Source organism: Lynx canadensis, chromosome E2 (genome assembly GCF_007474595.2).
Source record: "Lynx canadensis isolate LIC74 chromosome E2, mLynCan4.pri.v2, whole genome shotgun sequence".
Lineage (NCBI taxonomy): Eukaryota > Metazoa > Chordata > Mammalia > Carnivora > Felidae > Lynx > Lynx canadensis.
In genome coordinates, this window is record NC_044317.1 from 36,881,018 (window position 1) to 36,897,566 (window position 16,549).

The 16,549-nt window shown below is 39.8% G+C and overlaps 1 protein-coding gene across 2 annotated transcripts in view; it reads left to right on the top strand.

Annotated features, from left to right (window-relative positions):
* MYLK3 (myosin light chain kinase 3) overlaps positions 1 to 14,984 on the top strand; it is a 39,395-nt gene extending 24,411 nt beyond the window's left edge. For both annotated transcript variants that reach the window (XM_030299148.1, XM_030299147.1), the window contains exons 9-13: positions 5,622 to 5,692; positions 10,132 to 10,260; positions 11,457 to 11,609; positions 12,559 to 12,691; positions 13,971 to 14,984. In XM_030299148.1, coding sequence (XP_030155008.1) covers positions 5,622 to 5,692; positions 10,132 to 10,260; positions 11,457 to 11,609; positions 12,559 to 12,691; positions 13,971 to 14,030 — 546 coding nt within the window. In that variant the 3' untranslated portion in view covers positions 14,031 to 14,984. The remainder of the gene's footprint in view (positions 1 to 5,621; positions 5,693 to 10,131; positions 10,261 to 11,456; positions 11,610 to 12,558; positions 12,692 to 13,970) is intronic.
* The last annotated feature ends 1,565 nt before the right edge of the window (positions 14,985 to 16,549 follow it).

Genomic DNA, 16,549 nt, shown 5'->3' on the forward strand with positions numbered 1-16,549 from the left:
ATAATTTAACATCCTACCTTAAGAAACTAGAAAAAGAAGGCAAGTTACACTCAAAGCAAGCAGAAGAAAGGAAATACTAAAGATTAGAGCAGAAATGAATGAAACAGAGAATAGATAAACAACAGAGAAGGGATGGGGGGGGTGAGCTAAATGGGTAAGGGGCATTAAGGAATCTACTCCTGAAATCATTGTTGCACTATATGCTAACTAATTTGGATGTAAATTAAAAAAAGAAAAAACAACAAAGGAGAAAATCAGGGGCACCTGGGTGGCTCAATCAGTTAAGCATCCAACTCTTGATTTTGGCTCAGGTCCTGATCTCAAGTTAGTGAGATAGAGCCCAGCATTGGGCTCCATGCTGACAGGGTGGGGCCTGCTTGGGATTCTCTCTCTCCTTCTCTTTCTGCTTCTCCCCTGCTTACATGCTCTCTCTCTCTCTAAATAAGTAAATAAACAAACAAAAACCAATAGAGAAAATCAATGAAACCAAGAGCTGACTCTTTGAAAAGATCAATAAATTGTTAAATCTTTAGCTATATTGGCCAAGACAAAAGGAGAAAATAAATTACTAAAATCAGGATTGAAAGAGGGACATCACTACTAGCTGTAGTGATGAAAACTGTAGAAAGAAAGAAGGATTATAAAGCAATAATGTCAAAAATTGTATGCCAGCAAGTTAGATAAAATGGAACAAATCCTAGGAAGACACAAACTACTGAAAACTGAAAAAAAATAGAAAATCTGAATCAACCTGTAACAAGTAAAGAGATGGAATTAATATCAAAAATCACCCACAAAGAAGAGCCTAAGCCCAATTTAATTCTACCAATTTAAAGAAGATCTAATTTATGTGTTTTTCTAAATGTTTATTTGAGAGAGAGAGAGAGAGAGAGAGAGAGAGAGAGAGAGAGTATAAGCAGGGGAAGGGCAGAGAGGGAGGGAGAAACAGAATCTGAAGCAGGCTCTAGGCTATCAGCACAGAGCCCGACACGGGGCTTGAACTCATAGACTGTGAGATCATGACCTGAGCTGAAGTAGGACACTTAACAGACTGAGCCACCCAGGTGTCCCTAAAGAAGATCTAATTTAAAGAAGAATTAATACCAGTTCTTCACAAACTCTTCCAAAAAATAGAAGATAAGGGAACACTTCCTAATTCATTTTATGAGGCCAGTCTCATCTTTAAACCAAACTGGACAAAGATATCACACACACAAAAAAACTATAGACCAATATCCCTTATGAATATATATGCAAAAATCCTCAGTAATATATTAGCAAACTGAATACAACAACATATAAAAAGGATTGTACACATGACAAAGTGGGATTTATCCTAAGAATGCGAGGTTGGCTTAACATATGAAAGTAATCAATGTAATATGCCACATCAATAGAATATAGGACAAAACCACATGATCATTTCAATAGATGTAGAAAAAGACTTAACAAAAACCAGACAGCTTTTCATGATGAAAACACGGAATGAACTAGGTATAGAAGGGAACTTTCTCAGGTTGATAAAGGCCATCTATGGAAAACCCACAGCTAATAGTATACTTAATGGTAAAAGGTTGAATGCTTTCCCCTTAAGATCAGGTACAAGACAAGGATGTCTGTTCTTGCTGCTGCTATTAAACATTGTACTTGAGGTTCTTACCAGGACAATTAGGCAAGAAAAGAGGTAGAAAGCATCCCGATTGGAAAGGCAGAAACAAAACTGTCTCTATTCACAGATGACATGATCTTGTGTATAGAAAATCCTAAGAAGGGTGGAGGGAAACTATTAGAACAAATACGCAGGTTCAGCAAAGTTAAAGGATATAAGACAAATGTATAAATATCAATTGTATTTCTATATACTAGCAATCAATAATCTGTAAATAAAATTAAGAAAAAGATTCCATTTACAATACAGTAGTCCTCCCCTTATCCCTGGTTTCATTTCCCATGGTTTCAGTCACCTATGGTTGACCACAGTTCAGAAGCAGATGATCCTCCTTCTGACATACAGTTAGAAGGTCAATAGCTGCCTAACACTGCATCATAATGCCTATGTCATTCACCTCACTTCTTGTCATCACATAGGCATTTTATCGTCTCACTTCATTCCAAGAAGAAGGCTGAGTATAGTGCAATAAGATAGTTTGAGGGGGGGCACATTCACATAATTTTTATTAGCAGTACATTTTTATTTATTTTTTATTTTTTTAATTAAAATATTTTAAATGTTTATTTATTTTTGACAGAGAGAGAGAGACAGAGCATGAGTGGGGGAGGGGCAGAGAGAGAGGGAGACCCAGAATCTGAAGCAGGCTCCAGGCTCTGAGCTGTCAGCACAGAGTCCAACGTGGGGCTCGAACTCACAGACTGCGAGATCATGACCTGAGCCGAAGTCAGACGCTCAACTGACTGAGCCACCCAGGCACCCCAGTAGTATTTTTATAATTGTTCTGTTTTATTGTTAGTTGTTTTTATCTTACTGTGCCTAATTTATAAGTTAAATTTTATCATAGATACGTATATATAGGAAGGAACATAGCATATTTAAGGTTTGGTATTATCTGTGGTCTCAGGCATCCATGGGGGGTCTTAGAATGTATCCTCCATGAATAAGAGGGACTACTGTAATACATAATCAAATAAAATAGTTAATAATAAATTTAACAGGTGAAGTGCAAGATTTATTTTCTTAAAACCACAGAACATTATTAAAAGAATTTAAAGAAGACCTAATAAATGAAAGACATCCCATGGTCATGGGTTGAAAGACAATATTGTGAAGATGACAATACTCTCCAAATTGATCTATAGATTGAACACAATCTCTGTCAAAATTGCAGCTGGCTTCTTTGCAGAAATCAATGAACTGATCCTAAAACTGAGATGGAAATTCAAGGAATGCAGAATAGCAAAAACAATCTTGAAAAAGAAAAACAAGCTGGAGGATACACATTTCCCAATTTCAAAATTTACAGCTAAGCTACAGAAATCAAAACAATGAGTTATGTGTATAAAGATGAATAGATAACCCAATGGCATACAACTGAGAGTTCAAAACCAAACCTTTATATATTTGGTCAATTGATTTTTTGATAACTGTGTCATGACAATTCAACGGGGAAAGAATAATCTTTTCAACAGATGGTGCTACGATCCCATGCTTGGTATCCATATGCAAAAGAATACACTCATATTGTAAACAAAAACTAACTCAAAATAGATTGTAGACTTAAATGTAAGACCTAAACTTATAAAATTCTTAGAAGAACACCTAGGAGTAAATCTTTGTGACCTCAGATTATTAGGTGACGATTTCTTAGATATGACTCAAAAGAAAAAGCTAGAAAAGAAAGGTAAATTAGACTTTATCAAAATTAAAAACCTTTATGCTCCAAATGATATCATGAAAGTGAAATGACAGCCCACACAATGAGAGAAATATTTCCAAACAATAGATTTGATAAGGGACTTATATCTATAATATATAAAGAACTCTTACACACCAATAATTAAAAGACAAATTAAAATGGGCACAGGATTTGAACAGACATTTATCCAATAAAGATATGCAAATGGGCAATAAGCACATGAAAAGTTCTCAACATCATCAGTCACTAGAGAAACACAAATCAAAATTGCAGTGAGATACTATGTTATATTCATTAGACCAGCTAAAATAAAAAAAAAAAAAGTGACAGACAATAAGAAGTGTTGGCTATGATGTGGAGAAATTAGAACTCTCATACATTGCTGGTAAGATTGTAAAATTGTGCATCCACTTTAGAAAACGGTTCGGCAGTTTTTAAAATGTTAAATGTAGCATCACCATATGACCTAGTCATTTTAACTCTAGGTATGTATTCAAGAGAACTGAAAACATAAGTTGACACCAAAACTTGTACATAAGTGTTCTTAGCAGCATTATGCATTATAGTTCCAAAGTGAAAACAGCTTGAATATTCACTAACAGATGAATAGATACACAAATATGGTACATCCATACAATGGAATATTATTCAGCTATGAAAAAGAATGAGGTACTGATACATACTACAACATGGATGAACCTTGAGGACATTATGCTGAGTGAAAGAAGACAGATGTAAAAGGCCAGCATTTGTATGGTCATTTATATGAAATGTCCAGAATAGGCAAAGCCACAGAGACAGAAAACATGTTAGTTCTTGCCAAGATTTAGGGGTGAGGGAGATGGAGAGTGACTGCAGATGGGTATGATGTTGGGTTTTTTTTTGATGTGATAAAAATATTCTAAAGTTGGATAGTAAGGATTATTACATAACTCTGTGAATGTACTAAAACCCAGGGAATTTTACACTTTAAAAATGGTGAATTTTATGATATCATCATTATTATTTATATTTATTACTTATACTCCAATAATGCTGCTATGAATATTAAGTTCACTTATTTAATTTTAATTTTTTAATGTGGCTGCTGGAAAAATTTTAAATTATGTATGTAGCTCACATTATATTTCTATCGGACAGTGTTTTTCCAGACCTCACGAAGAAGACATGGAGACTTTAAATCTGCTCCTATCTGAGGCATTCATTGCCTAATTCCATTGCACCAATAAAACCTTCTGTTGAGAGAAACAGTACCTGACATTTGCTTTGGAATCTGTACAGTGTTTTCATGCATATTATGTGATTCAATCCTCATACCTTCCCAGGAGGAAAGCAGGAAGTGGTTATTATTCCCATTTTATTGATGGAGACACTGAGGTTTCAGGAATGGGAATGGACTCACCTAAGGCCACAGACCCAGATAAAAGACCCCTTGGCCTCAGGCACTGGGCCTTGGGTCTCCAGGGCATTTCTACCGTACACCCTATATGTGTACACCACCCTACCCGTATCCAAATTTGTTTTGCATAAGCAGCAAGCATCGTTCCAGGCCTCAGAGCTGATCTGAAGGACTTAAGAGGAGAAGCATCCCAAGACCACCATCTCTACCCTGTGGGTCACAGCTGTCACCATAACATGGCAGACTGACTGACATTGAGCAGCTCTGATCTCCTTGATTGGAATTCTGAAGCTTTGGTTCCCACCCCTGAGATTCTGATGTAATTGGTCGGGGTTGGGGCCTGGACACTGGGACTTTTGAGGGATCCTCTGATAATTATAATGTGCAGCTAGGCTTTGAAACCATGACCCTGATCCAACAGTCTCAACACAAGCAGCTTGTGGGTCAAGTCTGCATCACAGAAGTGTTCTGTTTGACACCTGCACTTGGGTATATGTTTAAATTTGAGTTGCCAGTATTTAAAAGCATGGATTTTTCACATAAAAATATGTATTCTGGCTTCTCTTGAGGACTGGGGAAGTTTGGCAACTGGGCCTGCGTTCCTTCTTTGTGACTGGTGGCTGGAGCTGCTTTTCACAGGGCAGGAGGCCACCAGTTCTCCACAGTCTACACAGTTCTTTAGCGTCTCACACCAGCCCACTTTGTTTTCATGATCTATATATCCCTGTAGGGCTGCCCTAGGCCATTTATTGTCTTGGAGGCTGGGAAACTGAGGTCTGTTGACATAAGCATGGGAGTTGACACCTTCTTAGCTGTTGGCTGAGCTAAGCAGACATCTGTTTCTTTTCCAGCCAGAGAATATACTGTGTGTCAATCAGACAGGACATCAAATTAAGATCATTGACTTTGGGCTGGCCAGAAGGTAAGGGGGTTGTGGTTTGACACTTTGACAGAACTCCTTGGGAACTGCTTGTGGCTCTCTTGGATGTGGTTACAGTTCAGATAATTTTTGAGTTTTGGGACTGACACAGAAAACTTTTTCACTGAGAGGCTGGTGGCCTTCAGTTGTACAGATAGGCCTTGTTACTACCCCAGGGGTGGCTTCATGCAGACTTTGCATGACTCTGCTTCTCCTTAAAAGGCTGTGGGATTAATTGTACTTCAAACCCCAGTGTGAGCAGAGAGGGTGGGATGGTTCAAGGAGTGCCACTGGGTGGGTGTCCTCAGATCAGTTCTATTCATCCCCCAGGCCTGGGGCCAAGGTGTGCTGAGCTATGTGAGGGATCTAGCACCTTCCCTGTCAGGAAGTGAGTGGTTTAAATAGGAAGGTGCATATGTAACAGTGTAGGGTGATGTTGGGGTATGTGGTTTGGGGCCACTCAAGACTGGTTAAATCTTGGTAAAGTGATGATAACATGAAATACTTGCTGACACGGGCAGTTAGGAAGGTTAAATGAAATAATACATAGAGAGTGCAGACCCATCCTATGAAGGTGGTTAGGTTCTCAAGTTTGAGTACATAAACATCCCTTAAACATCCCTTAAAATGCCCAAAGCCTGGTGAAGGACAGTATGTCCATAGTTTTACAATCCTGTCCAGACCAATGTATGATGAATGCCGTGCCTCTGCAGGGTTCTGCTCCCTGGCACGCACACCCAATGGTGCAGGTTTTTAGCAATGGTAGTAACAGACCCTTCATATTGGGGAGGGAATGTCCCCCAAACCTTCAAGCATCCATAGTCTACAAACATGACAACAGTTGTATGCCCATCCTCCAAGACTCCTCCAGAATTCTATTTCCACCAAGAATGACATTTCTCTGGGAATCACATATTTTCTAGGTAGGTCTTCATACCACAGCTGAATTTTCTTTAAATTTAAACTCTTTAAACTTTCTCTCACCCTGATGGCCATTTTCCACAAAGAAGTTGTTTTTGCCATTTTATAGGCCTAATGGTATCTTCCGCTCCATCCACAAGGGGAAGAAAGCAAAACCTTGTCCCAGTGGAGACAGCCACTTGCCTGAGCTCAGCCTCTGATGTCCAGACCTGCCTCCCACAAGTAGCATTCAAAACCATAGTGGCAATCTTCCTGGGTCAAGTGGTAAATTTACCTCTTTGCAGGGGTCAAAGATGCATTTTCAGTGCCCCCATGATGGATGGGAGGCCACAGATAATGTCATGAGAGTAACAGCAGAGGGAAGTTCATATCACCCTACTGTACCAAATGTACAGTACTGCTTTTCATGAACAGTGCCAAATCCCCCAACCCAAATGCTTCAAAATCACATTCAATTCATAATGTAAATAATTGTTTAATATTTTTGCAAATAATGTCTTATAAAGTTGGGATGCATCCTATACACTTGTGTGTCTTATACACTAGAGCAATGTCTCTGAATCTATTTTTTATTATCACTGCCTGGCTTCCAAAGAGACTTTTTAGACATTTCTCTCCTAATCGCCAGGCCCCTCCTCATGAAATTTAATGCTACAATTGTCCTTTGTATCTTTTTATGTTCTGTGGCCCTTTGGAAAGCCAGAAACCATTGTAATAGCTAAGACTTTTTGCCCTTCCAAGAATCGGTGTTCACCCCCTTGGGGTAATATTGTCTTCATCAGGAATGTACACCCTCCCAGATGTGTATGTAGTACCCTCACAAATGCCAGATGTCCAATTGCCAAATGAGTATTTACAGTGACAAACTGTGAATTCAGAGCAAAAATTAACCAGCTGAGGCTCCTGGGTTCTGGGAAGTCTTCTCTGAGCAGCTAAAAAGGAGCGATGGACAAGGTGTTGTTATCTGTGGGCGGTAGGATACTGGTAAATGTTTAACAATCAGTTGTAGGGGCGGGCGGGATGGGGATGGGGTTTGATTTGTAACCTTTGCTAATTTTGGCTGACTTCAAACTACTGACATGACATCACTGAATACAGAGTTGGGAGGAGATGTACACAATTGACTCTCATGCACCCATGAGAAGTGGCTCCAGCACAACACTGCTGGGGGTGAGGGTGAGGGTGGTGGGGGGGATGGGAGGGTGAGGGGCTGGGGTGGTGTCAGTATAGGATGTACACTGCACATGTGCAGGCTTTCTCGGGGAAGGTAGGAGCTGGGGTGGGGATGGGGGAGGGAGATACAGTGAAGATGAGGGCATTAATAGGGAGTCCTGAATGTCATGGCTAAGAAGCTGGAACATTATACTATAGGCCACTGAGTGTTGCCTGCTGGAGAGGTGAAAAAGGCTGTAGGTCAACTTACCAAACATCAGTTAGTCAAAATCTGAGTCATCCATCCCAAACTGTCTGATAAATTCATTAACATAGTCAAAGGCATTGATGACAATAATTTTTGCTGATGAACCAGAGGCAGAGAGCAAGTTCAAGAAAATAAACATGCAGAGCCACATTTAAGAGAAGGCCACCCACATAAAACTGCTGGGCACTGGGGAAGTGCAGGTGTCTGGAACACGTGGTACTCAGGAAACCGCACTCAGCAGAGCTGTGCTGACAGAGTCACAGGCTCTGGCTGTGAGGCAAAAGGAAAACATCAAAAACATCCTCAACAGTCCAGCAAACTGGCCATTGGGCGAAAGGATCATTTGGCAAATTGGGTTTTGCCAAATTGGCCTGCTTCCTCGGAAGCAGGAACAATCTGTGGGGGATAGTGCAGGTTGAGCATATTTTATATGTCACAGGAATTAAATGTTTATAAAGAGGGAGGAAAAGCCAATTTTTTCCTGTAATACAAACCATAGAAAGTAAAGTTGTATTTCTGGGTGGAGCTATTAGAAGGTACTGAGATTGTCAGTGGGGTTATGGTCATGTAGGGGGCACATACGGATGTTCAGAGGCTGTGACATCCAGCAAGAGGGACCAACATTACCCCAGGTTGGGCAGTGAGAGCCATCGGTGGGTCTAAATAGGTTCATGTCAAGGGTCAAGGATAGGGACAGGATGGGAAGTTTACTCTTGGTCTCCAGAATGTTGCTCCAGTGCTCAGATTGGAATCCAAGCCTATTTCATCAGATCTTTTGGCAGGGAAAGAAGATGCCCACCCCAAACCTTGTGACGCTGCAACCTCATAGGTGACCCTATGGTCACAGAGGGACTTATGCTAGGAATTTGGAGAGGGGGTCTTGGTGGATATTTTGACATTTAGGCTTAGTTACTGCCACAGTACTGCTGTTTAACAAATGATTCAAAACTGCAGAGGCTTAAAACAATCATTTATTCTCAACCACACTGGTGTGAATCACCAGTGGTGGGAGGTGGTACATGATATTCTGGACCTAACTCACAGCAGCTCATGACAAGGAACCTGTAAACAGTTGTCAAAACACACCATTAATTAAAAAGTCCTCTGTCTCTGAATTTGACCACTTTTGGTACCATACCTAAGTAGAACTATATAGTATTTGGTTATTTTGCAAATGACTTCTTTCACTTAGCATAATGTCCTGGAGTTTCACCCATGTTGTAGCATGTGTCAGAATAGCCTTATATTTTAAGACTGAATAATATTCCACTATATTATTACCTACCACATTATTATTATGTATTTTTATCTACCACATTTTACTTATGCAGTCATCCATTGATAGACACTTACTTGGGTTACTTCCTCCATTTGGCTATTGTGAATAATGTTGCTATGAACACAGGTATATAAATATCTCCTCATGATTCTGCTTTCAATTTTTTTGGATATATACCCAGAAGCGAGATTGCTGGATCATATGGTAGTTCTACTTTTAATTTTTTGAGGAACTGCCATACTGTTCTCCATAGCAACTGCACTATTTTACATTCCCACCAGCAAGGGTTCTAACTTCCCCACACCCTAGCCAACTCTTGCTATTTTCTGATCTTTTGTTTGTTTGGTTGTTTTATAGTAGCAATGACGTGCAGTGGTATCTCATTGTGGTTTTGATTTGCATTTTCCTGATGATTTGTGATATTGAACATATTTGCTTTTTCTAATTCTTACTGTCATCTCTCCAACAATAATGGTCACACTACCAGAGCGGACCTCCACAGAGAGCTGCTATCCAATTTGTTTGTGTTTGCTCATGTGGTTGCATGCCAAATAAGATACACTGATCTTCTCTCCTTTTGACATTGTAACTGCTAGGAGGAAGAGGACTATGGTTTTCTGATTCTCCCTAGTGACTTAGGAAAGTCTAAAGTTGGGGCCTGGGAGTATGATGATTATCCAGAAAACCACACGTGGTGGGATGTGAGGTCCAGACAACATGGCAGACAGGAAGGGTTGGGAATGTCTAGCTCTGACCAGGAATTAGTCCCAGGAATTCTCTCAGGGCTCACTCCCATGGTCCTCTGCATCCTGTTGTCCCCAGGTACAAGCCTCGGGAGAAGCTTAAGGTGAACTTCGGCACTCCAGAGTTCCTGGCCCCAGAAGTCGTCAACTATGAATTTGTGTCCTTCCCTACAGACATGTGGAGTGTGGGGGTCATTACCTACATGCTGTGAGTGCCCAGGAGCCTGGCTCCTAGTGAGAATAGGGGCCATCTGTTTTAGTTTGGGATCCTTAGAAGCAGAGAAAATTTGAGTGTAGAGTCATTTATTTGAGAGCTGTTCCCAGGAAACGCTAACAGAGGAGTAAGGGAGTGAGATGGGAGAAGACACCAGTAAAGCATGTGTTATTGAGCACTTACCACTGTAGGCAACTGGAGTTGAATACTGTCGGGGAAGTCTGGGATCCATCGTGGAACAGCCCCTCACAGTTATTCTGAGGGGGGAGGGTGTAAGGGTGTTTACACACCAACTCTTACCAGTTATTGCTTGTGAGCTGGTCCTGAGAGCATTGGTTCCTTGAAACTTCTGGGTGGATAAAGCAGCTCCCACCAGAGAAGAAGCTCTCCAGCAAGGAAATGCATGTGCTATAGTACAAGTGGGGCTGAAGTGCACCAGAGCGGCAAGGAGAGGAGATGGACAGGGCAGAACACTGTCTGATGTATCATCTAACTTGTCCCTCCTGTCCTGTGCTTCCTGTTTTCTATGGACTGAGGAAGCAGAGTTAGCATGGACTGAGAGGAGATATGTACACAGACTAAGCATCCTTGTCTCTCTGTGAATTCCCTTGGTTATTTCCTCAGAGGTCCAATCAAGTCATGCTTTGCTCCCAGATTTGTCATTATGGCATAATTGCTACCTTGTGTCCCCACACTTTGTATGTGTGTACCTCACCAGGTGGGGGAAGTCTGAGGCCCGAGGCCAGCCAGAGTGTCCTATCTCTCTACCCTCACTCTAGAGGGACCTAATGAAGCCAGTTTTCCTTTGGCCCCTGAGGCCTGGAGTAATATTTAAATGAGCCAGGCTGTATCAGAGACATATTAGGATATTTTTAAATTAAGTTAACATGTATTTCATAAATGGACATATTGGATTGGGTCTCAATTTATTCTTAGACTTCAGGCTAAGGGGAAAATAGGTAAGCATGATGGAGGATTTATTCAAACACTCTTCATGCCTCTAAATTTTTAGTCCTGCCACTTCCTCCCCTAACAGAACACACTGGACTATCTCCTGTTGAGAAGTAATAGGGGTACTTTTCTTTTGAATTCTGGTTAGAGCTGCTTGTACCTTGTAAGACCTCTATCCCGTCATTGCATTTTGGCAGATATGGCTTCTACATACTGACAGTCCTTTTTCTCCTCTGTAGACTCAGTGGTTTATCCCCATTTCTAGGGGAAACAGATGCAGAGACCATGAATTTCATTGTGAACTGTAGCTGGGAGTTTGACACTGACACCTTTGAAGGGCTGTCAGAAGAGGCCAAGGACTTTGTTTCCCACCTGCTGGTCAAAGAGAAGAGGTACTGTTAATTGCTTGTCATTCAGAAACCATTCTGATGGTGACCATCCATCTGGGTGCTGTGAAGATCAGGCTGGTGCTGTGCTTTCTCTGGACCAGTTCTGTTCAAGATTTCTTAGTCTGCTATGGCTTTGGAACAAAAAAGGTAACAGGGAAAGAGATGAAGGAAATAAAAAAATAAACAACAGGAGCATAAAATCTAGATAGAGTTTTAAAAAGGACCACATATATAAATTAGTCCTTGGTAAGTTATCAAGTAATCACTTTAATAGATTAATGTTGAAAAAAAGGTTGAGATATGCAGATATTATTCCCCAGAATAAGAGCCAGAAAACCTCATTTGTTGATAATGAAGACCTACTTAGTTTTCAGCAGGCATATCAAAGTCATGGGTTGAACCATGGAGTTTTCTGATACTCAGAGACTCAGACATAAAGAAATAATGGCAAATGACCCAGGGTGAGGCCCAAGAGTCTGAGCTCTGAGACAGCCCATAGTTGCCTGGCCTTTACTATTTTGTTCTTCTGATTGTGAAAAGTTATGAGTGGTAAAATATTTCTAATTCAAATGAACAAAAAGGACATCATTCTCTGGAAGGAGAGACAAGCTTCTTTGAAGAGTTATGTTCTTTTTCTTCTTAAGAGCAATTGCAGGCCCACCTGGCCTTCCTACTTCCTGCCTCAATTTCCCAGCTCTTTCTGGAGGAGGTGATTAATCACTGTGATACATTCCCTCTGTAGAAGGCAGGGAACATTTTTGTTGATGACTTTCTTTTACTTTTAAGGAAGGGAATTTTAGACATAAGGAGTTCCTTTTTAGTTTGTGGCATGAATCTGCTTGAATGATTAATCGATTCACTGATTAACACTTCCTACCCAGCTGAACCAATTTCTGGAAAACCAGAAAAGGCAACCCTAACTAAAAGTTTCAACCTCTGTTTGATTTCACAGTTGCAGAATGAGTGCCACGCAGTGCCTGAAACATGAGTGGTTGAATAATTTGCCTGCCAAAGCTTCAAAATCCAAAGTTTGTCTCAAATCCCAATTATTACTGCAGAAATACATGGCTCAGAGGAAATGGAAGGTATCTGTTTTGTTTGTTTTTTTAAGGTAGCATTTGTCTTTTTAATGTGTCCTTTGAAAGAAATGTTGCTAAGTTTTAACTTACATTTTCATTCTAAATAGATTATTTGGGAGGGAAAAAAAAGTCTCTTATATCAAAACCTGTGGTCTTGATTAAAGAATGCCACAGACCAAAACCAACTGGTATAAAGGTGGCATTTAGTTCATACTTATATGGACAATTGAAAGGACAGAATAAAGTTTGAGCATATGTTCTCAGTAACAGTAGTAGGGAAGTGCTTGGAACTTACTGCCTGAAGCTTGAGATCTGACTCCTCCACATTTCAGAAAGAGGGGCTGGGAAAGCCCTATTAGGTTTTAAAAGCTTCATAATTTTGTTTACAACAGAACCCTTTGGTATCATGGATTTAAAAAGAAAAATTGCCTTCCAGGAAAAGTGGCTTTCCAACATTTTGTTATCAACTCAGATCCTCACTAAAAAACAAAAATAAAAGCCTTTACCTAGAGAGCCAGTATATAAAAATATGTATACATACACACACATATGAAACAAAAACATCCCAGCCTTTGCTAAACAGAGTGAAATACACTCTGGTATTTTCTGTTCTATGGTATTTGGTTTCATTAAAAAAAGTGCTGGTCATAACCCACCAATTTGACTTCATGACCCACTGGTGGATTTTTTTTTTTAATATATTAAATTTATTGTCAAATTGATTTCCATACAACACCCAGTGCTCATCCCAAAAGATGCCCTCTTCAATGCCCATCACCTCCCCTCCCCTCCCTCCCACCCCCTATCAACCCTCAGTTTGTTCTCAGTTTTTAAGTGTCTCTTATGCTTTGGCTCTCTCCCACTCTAACCTCTTTTTTTTTTTTTTTCCTTCCCCTCCCCCATGGGTTTCTGTTAAGTTTCTCAGGATCCACATAAGAGTGAAAACATATGGTATCTGTCTTTTTCTGTATGGCTTATTTCACTTAGCATCACACTCTCCAGTTCACTGGTGAATTTTGAATCACAATTTGAAAAGTCCCATTCCAGTGGGCTCCATTTTTCACAAGAAGAGGGTATATTTTCTCACTTCATAACTTGCTCCCAAATGCTCCAGAGTCATGGGGCTGTTCTACTGGAATTTTGCCACAAACTTGTTTTCCCCATTAGATTCTCAGTTTTGAACAAACCCAAGTGGCTAAACTTGCTTAAGTCCTTTTATTTCTTCTTAAAACAATTGGTCTAAAAATATACTTTTTATCCTTTTTTCCCCCTCTTTAACACCAAGAAACATTTCTACGTGGTGACTGCTGCCAACAGGCTAAGGAAATTTCCAACTTGTCCCTAATTCTCAACTCGGCTGCTCCCATGGGCCCAGAAGTTATGGACTGGTGGTGAAGTGATGACTCAAGATTTTTAATAATCCAGTCTTGTAATGATACTGATTTCATCTTTTTTGTAAAGAAAGGTTATGGCTGTTGCCTTCCTTGTGGGTGAAAAGTGGCTGTAAGGAAAGTGACCCGACCTTTTTTTTTCTGCCTTGTAAGATCATACTAAGTTGAAATGCTGTGTTTACTTCTCAAGTACACCTACTTTTGGTGATAAGTATAGGCATGCTTTAGGTAGGTAGGAAAGCTTCTACTTTGTATATGTCAAATTTAAAGTCTAAGCTTACTCTGATTAGAGAATCAGTAGACTGTTACACAGGGGTATGTTATGCAGCGTTATCTCCTCCAGTACAAATAATTCCTAGAATTTTGATTTGCTCAAGTGTGAGCTGACATTTTATTGTACTACCCTGTTCTTGTGGAAAGCAATGTAGATTTAGGGGTAGTGATCCTCAAATTTGTTTTAACTTGTGCTCCGTTTTGGGAAACAAACCATGCATCCTTTAATATTCTTTGAAACTTCAAAATACACCATATCACCTGTCATGGCTAAATCAGAACAATGATCATTTTGAATGTGCTTTTTAAATCCATACACATCTCCACCCTCTCCTAAGTGGTCCTATTCTGGCACTGGTAGTCTCACTTCTGACCTCCCTTCCTCAGGTTTATGGTCTAGGAAGTCTGGACACTGATATGCAATATGTAAAAGAGATATAAGAGTGTAAAATGATTTTCAGTCTTCTGAGAGAAACACAGAATGATACATCATGAGACAATAAACTGCTGTTCTACTGCTTTATGGATATACCACTTTTAATGTTGTCATTTAACTAACTTATAAAATGATTAACAAGAAGTACTTTATTATTTGAAAGTAAAGAATGCTTTTAATTTCCTCGCTTATAACTTGATTTTTGTGCTATTCCCATGAACTTCTCAAGTCAGCAGTTTTCTGTTTTTTTTTTTTGTTTTTTTTTTTAAGTTTATGTATTTATTTTGAGAGAGAGAGAGAGAGAGAGTGTGTGCTTGGAGGGGCAGAAAGAGAGCGAGAGAATCCCAAGCAGGCTCCATGCCACCAGCACAGAGCCTTACGCAGGGCTTGAACTCACGAACCGTGAGATCATGATTTGAGCCAAACCAAGAGTCAGATGTGCAAATGACTGAGCCATCCAAGTGCCCCTCGGGTCAGCAGTTTTAATAGGAGTAGTTACTTTTATTTATTTATTTTTATTTTTTAATTTTTGAAAGAGAGAGAGCACAAGCACAGGACAGGGGCAGAGGGAGGGATGGAAGGAATCTCAGGCAGGCTCCATGCTCAGTATGGAGCCTGATGTGGGGCTCAATCCCGTGACCCTATGATCATGACCTGAGCCGAAATCAAGAGTTGTAGGCTCAACTGACTGAGCCACTCAAGAGCCCCAGGGGTACTTACTTTAATTTTTAATTAGCCATGCAACAGTTTCATAGGCTTTCAGGATTTTTGTCCAAATGAAGAACCCCCCTTTACCAGTTTTTGGCAGAGGAAACGGGTGTGGGGAGGGAGGCAGAAAGAGGTGAGGTGAAACCTGCTGCTGCAGTTCTCAAATTGTAACTTTCCTTGGAAGGCTAACTCTTGTCAGGAACTAAGATTTTCAGTACCAGCATATCTAGGCCTGCCAAGCTGGCCTAGTGAATGAACATCAGAAGAGATGGCTGCTGGAAACCTCCCTTTTGTAGGAGAATACAGTGATTTGGTAAAATACCTTATTTTAAATCAAGAGTTATTCTGTGGAAAGGTTTGATGAGGGCAGCCTCCAGAAGGAGCCACAGAGGTTATCTTACAGTTCTGTCAGGTACGGTGAGTCTTACCTTCTTTGGGACTTCAGACTCTTGGTGCTATGAATCTTCTTCCCAGATAAATGTAGTTACCTTGATCTAGAGTAGCACTGTCAGAAATATATGAGCCATATACATAATTTTAAAATTTTGAATAGCTCCTCCAAAAAAACCTGGTGAAATTAATTTTAATAATTTAACACAGTAAGTCAAAAATATTATTTCAATTTATAATCAACATAAAAAACTATTAATGAGGCATTTTCTATTCTTTTTCTCACACAGAATCCCCAAAATCTGGAGTGTATTTTACACTTAAAATACATTTCAATTCAGATACTAGATTTTCATCAGATATGCTTAGTTTGGATTTAGATTTCATGAAACTTACTGTGGAAAAATATAATCAGATACTCAAGTTGTTCAAAACACCTTAAATGTTTTCTAGTAGATATCCACTTTTACATTTAATTTAAATTAAATAAAGATAGAAATTCAGTCCTATAGTTGCATTAGCCATATTTTAAGTGCTTAATAGCCACATGTTGTTGTTAGTGGCTTCTATATCGGATGGGGTAGATATAGAATCCTTTACCTGTCAAATTTTAATTTTTTCTCCCTGTATGCTGTTATTCTTTACCTAGAGTCTCCTTCAGGGCTT